The 16,324-nt window shown below is 41.5% G+C and overlaps 1 protein-coding gene across 1 annotated transcript in view; it reads left to right on the top strand.

Moving 5' to 3' along the window:
- TENM2 (teneurin transmembrane protein 2) overlaps nt 1-16,324 on the top strand; it is a 553,850-nt gene that overhangs the window by 498,769 nt on the left and 38,757 nt on the right. Inside the window, exons 14-15 of the mRNA XM_053956612.1 lie at nt 678-824; nt 11,715-11,925. Of these exons, the coding sequence (XP_053812587.1) occupies nt 678-824; nt 11,715-11,925 (358 nt within the window). The remainder of the gene's footprint in view (nt 1-677; nt 825-11,714; nt 11,926-16,324) is intronic.

Below are 16,324 nucleotides of genomic sequence, written 5' to 3'. Positions count from 1 at the left end.
ACAGGAGAAAGGAGTTCAGGTATTCTATCACCTATGGACATTTGTTAGAACATGTAAGCAGCTTAGCTAATTAATATTTTTGTTCCTAATTTGGCTCTTGCTATACAGTAAGTCATGTCATATTTATAGTCAATTCAAAACACTCATCTTTGAGGGGATATCTCTTCTAATATGTTTTTCAGAAAGTGTAAGATGTGACACAAAAATATAAGTAAAGTTAGTGTTAAATAAGTAGGTATTCTAAAACTACCATCAATGAAGGAAAAAATGAATTAATTTATTTAAATAAATAAAAGTATCTAGTTAAACTTTGTGTTTAGACACGTTCTGGAGAATGATGCAGCAGTCAGTACAAAAAGTCCTCTAAGCATTGACAAGTTGGTTGAAGATGTTCTCCCTCACGTGTACACACATACAGCAGGAAAAATAAGAGACAGATCTTCTGCCAGCAGACTAATTTCTATCAGCTCAAGGTCTGGACCTTTAGAGGGTTCTTAAAACATGTGTGACAGCAGGTAGGGCTCCTGAGCTAGATCCCCGTTTCTCCAGGGTGTCCCCTTCCTTTGCCGAGTGTTCCTGGCGGTGGCAGGACCGAGCCTTTTTGTCTGCACGGTAGCACGGCCTGAGCGCAGCGGGTGGGAGTGCCCGGGGCTCACCTTGTCCGTTTGTCCTCCCAGATGGCTGCCCGGACCTGTGCAATGGCAACGGGAGGTGCACGCTGGGCCAGAACAGCTGGCAGTGCGTCTGCCAGAGCGGCTGGAGGGGGCCGGGATGCAGCGTCGCCATGGAAACCGCCTGTGCCGACAACAAGGACAACGAGGGAGGTGAGCAAAGCCTTTCCGTCAGCCCGAGCGGCTCGGGGAGCCGCTGTCCTGCTGCCGGCAGCGTCACACTTCTCCCCAGCACAGGACAGCGAGCCGTGGCCGTGCGGGACACGCAGGGACCCCCGGCTCGGTGCCAGCCAAGCCCGGGTGGGAGCAGGGCCCGGCCGGGCCGAGCTGCACAGGAGCTCCCTGTGCCCCTCGGAGCGGCTGACAGAGCCACCGTGCTGGCCTTGTCCTCTCCTGTCCCCAGCCCCTGCCAGGCTGTCCCACAGCCCCTGCCAGGCTGTCCCTTGCTGTCCCCAGCCCCTGCCAGGCTGTCCCTTGCTGTGCACAGCCCCTGCCAGGCTGTCCCACAGCCCCTGCCAGGCTGTCCCCTGCTGTCCCACAGCCCCTGCCAGGCTGTCCCTTGCTGTCCCCAGCCCCTGCCAGGCTGTCCCCTGCTGTCCCACAGCCCCTGCCAGGCTGTCCCTTGCTGTCCCCAGCCCCTGCCAGGCTGTCCCTTGCTGTCCCACTGCACAGCCCATGTGCCAGGCTCTGCAGGGCTGGGTGAGCTGTGCTCAGTGAGCATGTGGGGTAAGGGGCTGACATCCCTGCTCCGTTTTCCCTGCCCTTTGTCAGGCATATCACTATTAAATATAGGATGTGTTCTGCATTTACCTTCAAAGATGTTTTATCAGGTTTCATTGAGCCTTCCATGGTGGCCTGAAAGCAGTTTTGAGATGTTGTACTTTCTAAACAAGATTGGATAATTTGCTCCTTCATTTAAAGGAACTTTCTTATTCCTTTCAATATAATGTCTTTAGTAAGTCACATAGATCCTTTTTCATGTGCTTCTGCTCTGTGCTATAAACCAAGCATCAGACACAGCTTTTTTCCTTGAGACTCCTTCCCTTTTCTTTGGCCAATAATTAAGCTAAAGAAAACATCCACTGTTTGCTGATTAATAAATATTTTATAAATGTATTTCCTAAAACTGCAAAGCAACATTGAGCTGTATCAAGGGTAAAATTGTCATTAAGCTGAGTGCTTTAATTTAAGTAAGTCCCAAACTGAGGAACAGGTGTATTTGGTTTTGATTACATGATATTAACCACACCTGAATATCATCAACTTGTTTTCATTTGTAAATCCTCTGTTAGTTCCTTGGTTTCACATGCTCAGTGCTTACAAAAGTATTTTAGAAGTTCAAAAGCTATTTCAGTTTCAGAGAAGTAGAACTTGCTTTATAGCTGTTACTGAATTATAGAAAGCAGAATCTAACTGCCAGAGTACATTAATTGGCTTTTAAGTATACAACAAAACCCAGTAAACTTGTGTTAATATTCAGTGTAAGAAACTAGAAAGTGAAATGCTTAGGTTTGCAGTTTTTACATGCTTTGAAGATTATAAAGGGAAATTTGAAAACGGATGTATTATTAGAATTTCCTCAAAGAAAGGAAAAAGATTGGAAATGTTATTAGAAAAGTTGGAATAAGAGGTTTATTTATCTATCCAGGACATTATTTTGCACTTGTAAAACAGGCAAGCAGAGGAGAAAATGACCAGTGACACTATTGAGCTGCTCATCCTAATGAAAAATCACAGAATTGTAAAACTTATTCAAGCAGCATAAACAGGAGCTCATCAGAGATTAAGAATACAGATACATAATATTATTAATTAATAATTACTGCAGTATTGTATATTCCATTATCATGTGAGTTGCATGGATTTTGGTTTACCATAGTAAAGCACCTGAAAGAAAATTAGTTGGTCTAGCTGAAGGCTGGAAAAACTCTCCAGATGCTCTCAGTGTTTGCATTTTAAGTAATTTTTTTCCAGAGACTAGAGAGGTTACTGGTCACTGGTTCTTGTGAGTGTAAATAGTTTGAAAGTTTAAGCTTGATCCAAGATCCAAACAACCTGAGAAGTCCCTTTGTCCCCCGTGTTTTCACATGGGGTTTTGTTGATAAAGGTGGAAATCAATCTCTTGTCTTCTGACCCTTTGCTCAGCACTTTAATTCAATGATCACTCCTGCTCTTAATAGTCTCATTAATTCCCATAGAATGTTTATATAAGGGAGCTCATCACCTGTTCAGCTGCTGTTTCTCCACAAGCTTTCCAGGCATTCCTGAAAAACCAGAGGTACTTTGAGCCACGCTGTGTTTCCTGCACACAGCTCCCCTCAGGCTGTGCCACTGCAGTGCTCTCAGTCTCTCCTGTGCCTTGGTGGTTTGTGCTGCTGCAGTTTGCTCAGCTGTATTTTGGGGTTCAGATTGCTCTGGGATGTCCTGGGGTTCTGTCCCATGTGAGCTGTGAGGACAGAGGCATTGTCCTGACCACCAGTTTGTCAAATTCACAAGAACTACAACAAAACTCAAAAACAAATATAATGTTAATCACTTAATGATTAATATCTCAGAATGCAGTCCTGCCTTTGCCTAAGATGTGCTGCTCTGTACATGTCTGGTTCACTGCACACCTGGCCAGGAATCTGTCCTCTGAGCTCTGTGTTCAGAGGGGAGTTTGCAGGAATGGAAAGGCTGGTAGGGCTGTGTGTGTTCTGTGCTTCAAGCTGCACCTTTATGTAATTGTGACTCTCCATATAAAGAAACAGATAAAATTAAGTTTTCTCATTAGACAAAGCTGAAAAGTGTACTATGAGAATCAATAGTAAAGATCCGGCTAGTTACCAGAATGCAAGGTTTTACATAAAATGCAAGTTTATTGGAAGTTAAAGAAATTGCCTCTTCTCCCAGTCATTCTTTTCATTTGAAACTCAGCTGAGTTTATTTGCAGCAAAGTGTTGAACTCATTTGCTGCTCCATTACCAACATTGCTCTGTTAACATAAGCAAGTAGTTCTGGGGTAGTACAGAGCACACAAGCTGTTCTTTTGGAAGGCAGTAGGGTAGCTAAAAATACGTTGTATTTTTTTTTTTCCTTTTTCCTAAATGAGGTCTTTTCTGGACAGTTGAGCCTCCTTCCTTTCTGTCCATCTCTGCATGTTGTTAAAATACAATTCCTTCAGCATGTCACTGAAAGGGAACTATAATTTCCTGTCTTCCGTGGCAGCAGATTTAACATATTTTGGAGCTTTTTCCCTGTTCAGCCATTCTTATTGCAATTGTATCTCACAATCAGATTCAAAGGCCTTGGGCCAAGTCTTCATTTTATGGATGTCAAGGAGAGCATTGCCACTGACTCCAGAGGGTTTCTCATTTGTCCTGCTTTGTCTTATTATCTGCCACAATGCAAACTCCATTCCATAGTTCAAAAAGAGAAAAATGAAAGATTATACTTAATATTTTCTTTCCATTTTAGATAAATGTCCTTTCATTGGTTTATTCCTAGAAGAGGCAGATGAGTCCCCCTCTCTTTTAGACTTACAAATCTTCATTTTAAATGAGATGTCAGTGTGGATTACTGGCATAAATAAAATGTGATTCCAGAGCAGCGAGAGGAGAGAGTCTCCAAAGCTGCTTTCTCCTCTTAGGGCTGTTCAGGGTGAATGGTCTGAGGTAACACTGGGAAATTCACCTGCTTTTGTCCTCACCATCACATGTCAAATCAAGATATGGGCTTAACTAGGTCTGGAAGTGCCCAAGGCCAGTTTGGAGGGGCTTGGAGCAACCTGGGATAGTGGAAGGTGTCCCTGCCCATGGCAGGGGTGAAACTGGATGAGCTTCAAGGTCCCTTCCAGCCCAAACCAGGCTGTGGTTCTATGAGTCATAATGAACATGTTTAGGGTTACTGTAGTGCACAGGCTACTTTCCTGACAAAAAATTGAAAGTCTCTTATTTATCTTTTTGCGTGTTGGTTTTTTTTTTTTTTCTTTTCTGTTTTTTTTTTTTTTGGTTGTTTTGGTTTTTTTGTTTTTTCATTTCTCTGTAAGGACAGAGCCTAACTGAAAAGTAAGGGGATTCTGGCATGGACTCACTTTTAACATCTCCCTAAATTGGAAAGTGGATCTGTTTTCCAAACCATGTTTGGATTACATAATTTGCTCACTGTGGCTGCTTCTAAAGCTAATATCTTCCCTTAATCAGTCCCTCAGTAATCTAATCATTATTAAGCATCTTTTGGAGGGATTAGAAATAGCTTTATTTTAAGACCTGTAATTGTGATTACAATATATAATCCCCCTAATGGACACGTATAACCCATTTAATTCAACGTGGCTTTATTTTAGGAAATTAAGGCATTACTGATGGTATTTTGAGGACTGGGAAAGGATATGCTACTTTTTACATTCCTATTTCTTTTGGCATATTGCACAAGGAAATCACTACTGTGGCTGTTTATACCCATCATTTTGCAAAACCTATTTTATAATAATTTGCTTGGTCCTAAATAGAAAAATGTTTTTAGTATCTCAAAGCAGTCTCCTTAAATTACTTATGCTTAACTAAATTTCACTTTAGCCTTTGCAGCGCTTCCAGCTGCATGAGACAAAGGGATACAGAGCAAAAATCAGATGTCTTTCCTAAAGTATAGTTTCACTAAATGTTGGATGCAGGTGATATCCATCACATTTGAGGAATCTGTGTCCTAAGTGTCTTGGGATAATTTGGGAGAGAGATTTAAGAATCTTGTCCTCTGCAGAGACAGCCTTGGCACAAGCCCATATTGCCCACTGAGGTTGCTCTTTCTAGGCTTTTCTTTTCCTTCTTTCTCTCTTCTCCCACCTTTTGTATCTCTTCAAATTTACTCAATTTTATAGTTTTTATTGGCAAGAGAGTTAAAATATGTAATCTCAGAGAAAGAAAAACAGGAAATAAGCAAAGTTTTGCTAAATTTGTTTGTTTTGTATTTGACCAGGATGGAGAGGGCAGGTGCAGGCAGGTTAAAAAGAAATAAATTTTTAAAAAAGCTTAAATGCAATCAGTGCTTCTATCACTTCCCAGATCACATTTCTCCTCACAATGTAATTATCTGGACTAAAATTGGTAGGAGAAGGAAAGGAAGCAACCCATAGTAGTATAGAATACTAAGCCAAATAGAAATGAGGAATTTCTTATTTGTTATGCAAAGTGGCACATTCTTTTTAAAATACATTTTAATTTCTTTTCCACTTGGCTTTCCAAAGAGAGATGTGCATCTCTCAGAAGGCAAATTTTGCCCTTCAGTTTGGTACTCTATATCTTTAACCCCACCAGGAAGTACAGTTGGTGGTAATTCTGTTTGGCACAATACATTAAAGATAATGAATTAGAGAAAGCCAGCTATCTGCTCCAGTATGAAATCTCTTCAGTTCACAAGAAAAATGCATTTCTAGTGAAGTTCACTGTCAGGACAGTGCACTTGACTGATTGAAAGGCTGTTTATTTGAGTTGTCTTAGAAAACTCATCTCTGAAATTAGACAGAAGGAAAATAGAAAGAAAAGAGAAGTGTCTCCCTGCAATAAACATTTAGAAAAAAATTGCTTTTAGAAAATTACAAATCCTGTGACTTGATACTGCATCAGGCTCGTGACATTTAAGATAATACAAGTATTTCACAGCACAAAAGCAAATCATGTAATTTAGCTTGCCTCAACAAGCATTGCCTCAGCGGGGGTCTCTAATTCAGCACAGACAAAAGATTTTATGAAGTTCTCAATATAAATACCCAGAATACTCTTGGCACAGAAAATACCTTCCCAAAGCCTGTACAATAGTCAGTTGTGGAACATTAAATGTAATCAGGAGCTGAAATCTGTAGTGGATGGGGGCCAGAGCGAGTCACGTGGGCTCGGGTATAAAATCTGTATCAAAAGTAGGCACTCAAATTTTGACACGAGCTAATGAGTGTGCTTGTGTGTGATTGTGTTACAGCTTCATGTCAGCCTCTAATCGCCTTTACACACATTAGCCAGCTTATCCCTCCCAGTCCCTCTCGGGATGTGGGCTGCAATAACTCACTCTCACAACTGGGGAGAAGGGAAAGCAAGGAGCTCAGAGCCTGCAAATCCCATGGTTTGAAAAGGCACCAGCATCCCTGTAGGTGCCCATGTACACTGGAGCTGGGCAAACATTGTTTTTCAAGGTTGTTCTCACCTTGCAGCCCTTTGGGTCAGCCTGGCTCTGAGCAAGGAGTGGTTTGGAGTTGGAACATCAATTATCCACAGGTTCTGAGGGGCCCCCAAGCTGGAGCTACACCTGCAGTGGGTTCCTGCAGCTGCTGCTCTCAGGAATGAGGCTTTTCCTGCCTGCCAGAGCTCCAGCAGCACAGGGATCCCGAGTGGGCCGGGGAAGTGGGGCCAGGGAGAGTGCTTCACCACTCTCATCCTCCAGGGTCCTTTAAAACCTCAGTGGGGAGCATTTTGGGTATTCAAAGGCACAACCAATCTCCAGGTTCATTCTATTTTACCACAACTTGGGATTTACAATCCAGCTTGTCCTGAAAGACAGTTTGGGTTACAAAAATACTCTGTACAGTTAGATACAAAAGCCAGTGTTGTAATGAATGTCCTGATAGTTTACAGGGAGTCTTTACATGGCCAGAGCAGGAATAGAAGCATTCCCTTTCTTGTTAGCACCAGGAACTTCTGAGGAATCATTTTGAATGATACATGCCAATATAGATAACAGTAATTAGATGAAGCTACAAAAGTGTGAAAATTTGGGTTAAATATTAGATAAACTTCCTGGTAATAAGATATACTGGGCTGTGGCATAGCCTGCCTGTGGAAGCAGTTTTGCATGCAGTTTTAGAGCTCAATTAATATATTTCTGTGTTGGCAGAGAAGGCCTGCTCTTTTGATAATCTGATAGAGCATCTCTAATTCTTTCACCTTGGGTATATTAATACTGCACATAATTAAAATCAGTTCATGATAAATTAACTAATTTGCCCTTAGAGTGATCAAAGACCCTTTTGCCCTCAGGGTTTGTAGTAGCTGCTGTCCCCCCCCTCCCCACCTTCATTTTAATCATCAGTCTGAAATGTTTATTGAAAAAAGAAAAATTTCCAGGAATTAGGCTCTGAAAGTCCCCAGCTCCTGCATCTAGTAAAGTGTAAGGATGCCCTCTGCTGAGCGTGGGCTCAGGAGTTTTGGGTGGAAGCAGAATTGTCCCTTGCTGGGTACAGAAAGCATTGGCTCAGCAAGTTGGATGTCAGGTCAAAGTTCACTCGTTCTGATGTGTGCACCGTGAATTGAACCCAAAGCACAACCTGCAGGTATTTGAAGAAATGTGGAAACTGTAGATAATTTACTCATTGGGATTTAAAAACCCCAATAGCTCAAGCATCAACTTTCTGCAGAAAGGTGTAGCACCTTTCTAGTTCTGCAATCCAATAACCTGGACATGGTGAGAAATATATTCAGTGATGCTGGAACACTGATGCTGAGAGATTCCAAATATATTAGAACAGTAATGTGGTAAAATATATCACTGTTCCTGCTGAGAGCTTTTTTAGTCCTTCTAATGATGGTCAAGAGGAACACAATCGTAAGGCTGTCATAAATATGACATGCAGGAGTAGGTTAATCTACTTTCAAGTACTTCTTTGAAGTTTTCTCTATGCTGTGTAATGAAGTCTGCCAAAAAGCTTGTGGAACAGTTCACAGAAAGTTGAGAAATGTGTGGATCCATTAGCCAAGTGAACTCTTCAAGAGGGATACCATGTCATTTGCTTTATTTCTGAAAAGATTTGGGAATTCAGAAAAACCACGAACAGCAATGGAGAGCTAATCCTGTGCTGCCACTTTAAATCAGATCAAAATTTCCTATTTCTTTCATCTCAGTTAAGGCCAAGTCAGGACTTGTGTTGGTCTCAGATTGTTGGAGGAGGTTCAGCACCATCTTAGCTCCCTCTCTTGTCCCCTCCCTTTAGCATGCAGAGTATTAGAGAGGTCACTGCCCACTTGAAACTCAGCTGTGTGTGCCATGAAAAGCAGCAATATTTTGGTGAGGCAAGTGGTGAGGGTTTCTCATTGAATTAACCATATAAATAATTCAGTATATCTGATGAAATTTGGAGGATGACAAGCTCTGAAATATATATTAAAACCCACAGTACCGAATTCTAGTTAAAATTTATGCTAATAGCAGAATTTTCTTTTACAGAAAGTACTTTTTTTCTAACTCTGGTTTTAATCAGCTGAGTCTAATGCAAATAAATGATTCTGTAACAGTTTACTTCATATATAACAGTACAATATGGCTGGGGGAATGGGCTGAGAGAAACCTCATGAAGTGCAAGGTCCTGCACGTGAGGAGGAACAACCCCAGGCACAAATGTCCCTTGTGTCACTTCTTTGGCCAATGACTGAGCAGTGGAGCAGGGTGCCCAGTGAGGCTGTGGAGTTTCCATCTTTGAAGACATTTCAAAAGGTGTGTGGGCAACCTTGGCAACCAGCATCTGGTAGCCTTGCTTGAGCAGGGGGCCAGGCCTGATCACCTCCAGAGGTGCTTGCCATTCTCAGCCATTCTGTGATAATGGTCCAGATAGCAAATTAGACAAAAGTGAGCTAAAAGCAGATGTATTCTTACAGTAACCACTACTCTTTCATGCATGGAGGCAGAGATTTCAGAGCAGAAAAGTCAATAAGAGCAGCAGCTGTGGATGTGAGCAGCACAGTGGTGTCTAAGCCTTTGATACCGAGCAGCAGTGCCCCGGGCCTGGCTGTGTGTGCTGAACAGACCCAGACCTCGCTGCTGCTGTTGCAACAAGCTGGATCAGCTAGTTCACATGAGGTAAAAATATCCTAAATCCTGAATCTTGCCATCTGAGGATAAATTCCTACAGGGGAATATAGCCATACAAGTAATAATGTTTGAAAAAGTAAATTGTGTTATGCTCTGTGCCTGACTTCTCTAAATATTGTTTTGAGCATCTGAAAGCATCTGAGTCTGACTTCACAGAACAGCAAAACCTTCTTACATGGAAGATCACAGGCAGGTTTTTCCCTGCTGTTGAATGGAGATGTTTCCAGCCTCCCAGGTCCTGAACTGGCAATTCAGAACAGTTTGATTGCCTGCTTGATTGTTTGTGAGATAACGGTGAGATTGGCAGTGGCAGGGTAATTTACTGAAAATTGCAATGTCAGACAATATCCAAGGGGGCTCGTGAGCATAAAGATGTGATTCACATGACTGACAGGAGCCTGAGGGATTGATATGCCCATTCCAAGTTCATGGTGTCATCACAAGTGTTTGGCTACAGCATCCCATAATCGGCTGCATGATGAGGTCATTACAGGCAGAACTTATGCTCCCCTCTAATAACAACTATGGCCAAAATATGATGCAGCTTGAATAGGTAAATGTAAATTTGTCAGAGGGAGTAGTTTGTATCCCGTGGTTTGCCTCTGTTAGTTCTAGTGTGTTGATAGGATTTCCTTGCCTGGTGGTCATCTGAGTAACAGAACTGAGTGGACTTAACAGTGTCAAAGCTCAGTTCATAGTTGTAGAGCTCTCACAGACTGGGGGAGAAGCTGAGGAATTCTCAGAGCTTAATAGGAAAAGTGCCTTGAGTTACACCCTGAAGCTAATGATGTCCTCAGAAGGATTATATAAAGTGGGGAGAAAATTAGCTGTAGCAAAACAGAAAGATCCTGCAGCATTTTTGGAGACAATTTCAAGATGAATGGAGCTCTTAATGTGAATAGGCGAGTGACCTTAAAGCAACATATAGCTCTCACAACAAGGTAGTTTGTCTGACTTAAATCCCCTTAGAGGCCTGAATGAAACATTGTCAGCGTAACTTGGCAATTTTGTTTTAAATCAGGTCAGGCACAGTCATTTCAGGCGCGCAAAATGGGTTGGAAATAAAAGGCTAATTGTAAAATATGAAAGTTTTTTGTAGTTTTAGATTTTTTTTTTTTCCTTTAGGTTGTTGTTTTCCCAGTTATCACTGTGCTGGTCTGTTGTGCACTTGAAAATCCACTGAAAATGCATGAGTCATGATCTTACCCTAGGGTACTTTTGCCTGCTTCCATACTGGAATGCTCTCTCTTGTGTATGATTTTGAATGTATGCCCAAGCCATATTTGTATTCAAAAATCAGATTGATACACCTTGGGAAGTTTTACAGACATAAGTAGATTGCAGATTGAACTCCTGATTCTTGCCAGAGTAGATGAACAAATGTTTCTAAATTGTTTGAGATGATAATATTTCAAAGCAAATGGTTAATAATTTCTAAATCATAGTAAAACTCCATTGAGAGAACATATTTCAGTTAAATAATGATACCAAATGAAGAGATGATGTTAGAATCGTTACTGTATATGCTAAAATTGTTATTTATCTAAGTATACAGATTGAGCTCCCCCTTGATTCCCTTTTAATTTCTGCTGTTAAAATTCTCTTTTTTCTTAAAAATGCATATTAAAAATATTCATGATAGATAACCTAATCTGTAATATGATGATTGAACCCACCAGTTTTGTGACTGATCCTTCCTTGTCTAAGCATGCACACAAGTTGTGAGCCAAGTATCCATGGGAGGTGGGAGTTCCAGCAGCCCTTCCCTGGGAACTGCCAAAATGGCTACAGTGTAATTTGTGTTTTACTTAGGTAATGTCATCCCCATCTCCTCTCAGCTCCTCAAACAGAACAAATAAAATCGAACAGCATAATTCCCAAGAAAAGAAAAAAAAAAAAAAAAAAAGCCAAACAAATAACTTAAACAGAAATCCTTTATTGCTTCCACTCTTCCACTTCCTTTTGCCTAATTTCAGCCCGTGACAGATTTCTTGGGATTTATCTTAATTTAATGCTGATTTACATTAATTGTAGTGGTTTTTAAGCAGTGTGCTCAAAAGCCTCATCCTCATGGCAGTGTTGACTGAATCACCAGGTTTAGGGCATGGGAATGGCATGAAGAGTGAACTTGAACTGTTTTTCCCAGTACCTTAAGCTTTCCCTGGGTATTACTGCTGCACAGCTCTGTGCTGGATCTCAGTGCCTGTTACCTTTCAGATGGCCTGGTGGACTGCCTGGACCCTGACTGCTGCCTGCAGGCCACCTGCCAGAACAGCCTGCTGTGCCGGGGCTCGCGGGACCCGCTGGACATCATCCAGCAGAGCCACGCCGGAGCTCCTGCCGTCCGGTCCTTCTACGACCGCATCAAGCTGCTCGTGGGGAAGGACAGCACCCACATCATCCCTGGGGAAAACCCCTTCAACAGCAGGTGAGAAAGCCCCTTCAACAGCAGGGAGCAGCTGGGAACATGACACCTGTCTTGGTTTCAACAGACAAGTGTCTGCTAAGGAAGGCAGGAGCCTCCCCTGAAATGGAACATGTAAACCCCCTCCCTTTTTTAGTTTTGAAATTAAGGGGCTCTCAGGCAAAGATATGGGAGCAAGAATAACAGTTCTTTACTAGGAAAATTAAAAATACAAATGCAATAGTACAAAAAAAACAAACACTGCCAGAGTCAGAGCAGGCCCTGGCAGGCTGTGGGTCAGGCTGGTGGCAGCAGTGCCATTCCATGGGGGCTCAGCCCTCCTGCAGTGCCAGCTGTGCTTCTGCTGGAGCAGGAGCCTGGACAAGGCTGGAGTTTTCCTCTGAAGCTCCAGGGCTGCTGGAGATGGGCCTGGGCTCCCTCTGGGAATGCAGTGGGGCAGAAAGCTGTTCCTCTGGGAATGCAGTGGGGCAGAAAGCTGCTCCTCTGGGAATGCAGTGGGGCAGAAAGCTGCTCCTCTGGGAATGCAGTGGGGCAGAAAGCTGCTCCTCTGGGAATGCAGTGGGGCAGAAAGCTGCTCCTCTGGGAATGCAGTGGGGCAGAAAGCTGCTCCTCTGGGAATGCAGTGGGGCAGAAAGCTGCTCCTCTGGGAATGCAGTGGGCAAAGGCTGCTGTGCTGTTCCAAGGTCAGATTGTATCCAGGTAGGAATGCTTGGCTCCTCCCCTGGGCACAGCATCTCCCCATGGGATGATGGAATTTTCTCAGCCATGCAGGGACACTCAGTGGCCATGAACAGAAGAGATCTCCTGGAGGGAGGATTGGCTGTGGGATAGGAATAGAATACACACCCCCATTTCCAACCTAAGACACTCCGGATCTGTGCGTTGCACGGGAAAATTTCTGCCAGCAATTCTATTTGTGGTTTAACAGGAGCTGCTGCTTGCAGGTGCTTCATCTCAGGCATTGATGACACTAAGACCACGCTGGTGCAGTTTATGATATGGCATCTATTTTATAACAAGAGTTTTATTAGCATTTTAACAGTGTGGCAATGCCCAAAAGAAGGTTTCTTCCACTGAGTAGGAGCTTCTGAGGTTTATATTTTATGAAGACTGCAGTCTAGAGAAAAGGAAAACACTAACTAGTTTTCAGTTCATTTTTAATGTAGTGTCATTAGCACAAATTTCAATAATGGAATAGCGTTTCAAATAATTTTAAAAGTCCATTGATTGATGGAGTTTTATTATTTATTCCTTATATAAAACCATTTTACTTGTAGAATTGATCCACCTGACTAGGTTTTCTTTTTCTTCTTTTTTTTTTTCTTTTTCTATGTATGTTTTCTAAGATTATTAATTATATATTTGCAAATTAATCTAAAAGCCAGCACATCATTAATTAATATTTAATGCTATTGTATGCTTACAAGAAGACTGGTATTTATCAATATTAAATAAATAGGTCTCCATGGAAAGATGCTAAGAAATTGATCACTATATTATTTATGTTCATATCACCAAAGTTAAGACTGAAGAAAGAGCTTCATTTGAGATAACACCCAAAGGACTGCACTTCATTACAGGAAACTGTTTTCTCAGTCAGGATCCCATTACAGGCTTAGTGGGTGATGTAGAGCATGTCCCAAAATATTTGTCTGTGAAAAGAGGATCATAATGTTTCTGGATACACCAGGCAGGTCCTCATTGTACTCATCCCTATGCTGCACACAATAATTTCCATATTTCATCAGGAAACCCCTGTTGGATCCTACTCTATGTAATATAGATTTTATGCTTTCTATGAAATATTCCATGCGTACACACATGGAGTTGTTCAAAAAAATGGAAAAAAAAAATTGTTCTCTTTTCACCTAAATTTGTGGTGATTTTTCTTTTTTAATCCTGAAGTGTTCAAGGCCAGGTTGGATGGGGATTGGAGCAGCCTGATCTAGTGGAAAATGACCCTGCCCATGGCAGGGGGTTGGAACAAAATCATCTTTAAGGTCCCTTCAAACCCATTCTATGATTCTATGAATTAGTGCTCTAAACTAAACAGGAGCTGAGCATTTCAGTCCTGAGGCTCCTTTAAAAAAGGCCCTCATTGGAAACTTTAGATCTTTTTTTATATTCCTCATGGTAGGAGTCTTAGTTCTGTTTTATTCATCTGAGCTACACTGCAGATTTTAATATATCTTTTCAAATGACCTATTAATGATGTTAAAATTGGCCTTCACCTCCAAGTTTTGAAGGTACTTCCAATAATTCTATGGCTCAGCTGCTATTTTTGGTACCAATTTTAGGCAAATCTAATGGATAGTGTCAAATTTTAAGTTTTAGAGCTGATGGGTTTGTCTTTTAAAAGTGCTAGCAAGTCAGACTCCCAACTTTTCCATGTACTGAAACTGCCATTGCCTCAAGAAGTAGCTCCTGTGTTTGCAAGCTGTTTGCTTAGCTCAGTCTGACATTCCATTGAAAGACATGAAAAAGTGGGACAAAATAATGGTTTGGGGTTTTTTCCAGTCTTAGTTTAAGGGAAAAAAAAAAAGTTATCTCCTACTCTGCTGAAGGAATAAATAATAAAATTTATTGATTGCTAAAATAGGTAAATCTCAATTATTTTTTTCTGTGCAAAAACAAGATTAAATTATGTTTTCAGGGGAAGAAAAGCTATTTGTTTTTATATATTTAAATTCCTTGGTAAAAAAAATATATATAATTCCTGTATCAGTTCAATTTTTCTGTTATGCTTTTAAAAGATTACCAAAGAAAGATGATTGTATAACTATTAGTCAAAACATTGCTTCTTATTTTAGCTATATTTTAGCTTATTCATATTTTATCCATATTTTAGCTATCCTTTATCCATATTTTAGCTACATTTTAGCTTATTCTAATATCCATTGTGCTCCTTATTTAGAATTTTAGAAATAAAAAAGAATGTTATTGAACAAAATATTTTAATTCAAATTATTTCCTAAAATATTAAAATTGAAGGTAGAAAAATGAAGTCATGGGCATTATTAGTTTTCTTCTGCCATCTGGCAATTTCTTTCTAAATCTACTTTCTGCACAATTTCCCTAGAGAAGCTTGAGTGACTTTTTTCCTGCAACTATTTCTGTGTGTTTGTCACATAAAATAATTCAAGCAAAATGAATAATGCCAAAACAATTATCTTGGTCCAATGTGTTCCCAAGCAGATTTTTCTCAACAGGTTTCAATTTCTATTAAATTCCATATTCTGTTACAAAATGTTGATTTAGCAAATTAAAAATTGACCTGACAGGTCAAGAAGCACTTGAAAGTCCTAAAAGTAACAGAAATAGCTCATTTTTATTAATTAGATTTTTAAAATGTAATATTGAAGAAAATATTGCACCCTGTCTGGAATAAAAATATGAGGAAATAGTTGTTAAATGGGCAATATCATACAGTTAGAAATGTACCTCACAGCCCCTGAACAGCTCAGAGTGGGCAGGAAAGAGCTGCAGACCATCCCTGGTGGGAGTGATGGAAGGAGCTGTTCTGTGCCAGGGGCCCTCCCAGAGCCCAGCACCATTTGTCATGTCCAGCCAAGCTCAGCCCAGGTTAATCCCCCTGTCCAGCTCAGACATGCCTGATTCAGGGTGCTGTGCCTGGAGCCTGCTGAGCTCTGGGAGCAGCCCCAGTCCTGCTGGGAAGGGCTCTTCATTCCCCTTCTGTCAGCAGAGCAGAGCTGGAGGCTCATGCTGGAGGGACAAACCGATGAATATATAAATATTTTCACCCATGACTACAGCAAAGTGCAATTTTACAATCCCTGAGATCACGGGTTAAGAGGACTTCACTTTCTCCCTGTTTTCACCTTCTCCAGTTTTCACATGTCCAGTGTAGCAATGGAAGCCATCTACAAAGAGCTTTTCCTTTTCCATTGCCCTTTTACCAAACAGCTTCCCCTCCCCAGTCTGCTTCTTTCAGGGTTCAGGGAAGATGGAAGGGAAAGGAGCCAGGGGCTGGAAACTCCTCTCCAGCTGGGAGCAGCAGCACTTTGTGCCCGCTGTGCACTTAGCAGCAGCAGAGCACTTGCCAAAGAGAAAAAACTGACTGTGTCTCTTAGAGGAATAGCTCATCTTCATCTCCCTTAGGTTAAACAAAGCTGCTTATCCTGCTGGCCAAAGAAATTATTTGTCTTGCCTGTGCATAAAGCTGGACTTTAAACCAAATCCTGCTCTTGGCGAAGTGCAAGCAAGAGTTCCAAACCAGGCTGGAATGCAGTGTACAGACATCAGTCATTCCCTAAGATGAGGGAATTTGAACCTTGACGTGAAGAATTGGTCATACAGAACAGAGATGTGGCATTGCTCTGTGTTTGTCAAGTGTGTTAGCACCCACGGGAATGGTACTGTACCCTGCAGGGAGGTTTTGGAG

Source organism: Vidua chalybeata, chromosome 15 (genome assembly GCF_026979565.1).
Source record: "Vidua chalybeata isolate OUT-0048 chromosome 15, bVidCha1 merged haplotype, whole genome shotgun sequence".
NCBI lineage: Eukaryota > Metazoa > Chordata > Aves > Passeriformes > Viduidae > Vidua > Vidua chalybeata.
This window is presented reverse-complemented; position numbering and strand designations above follow the sequence as displayed.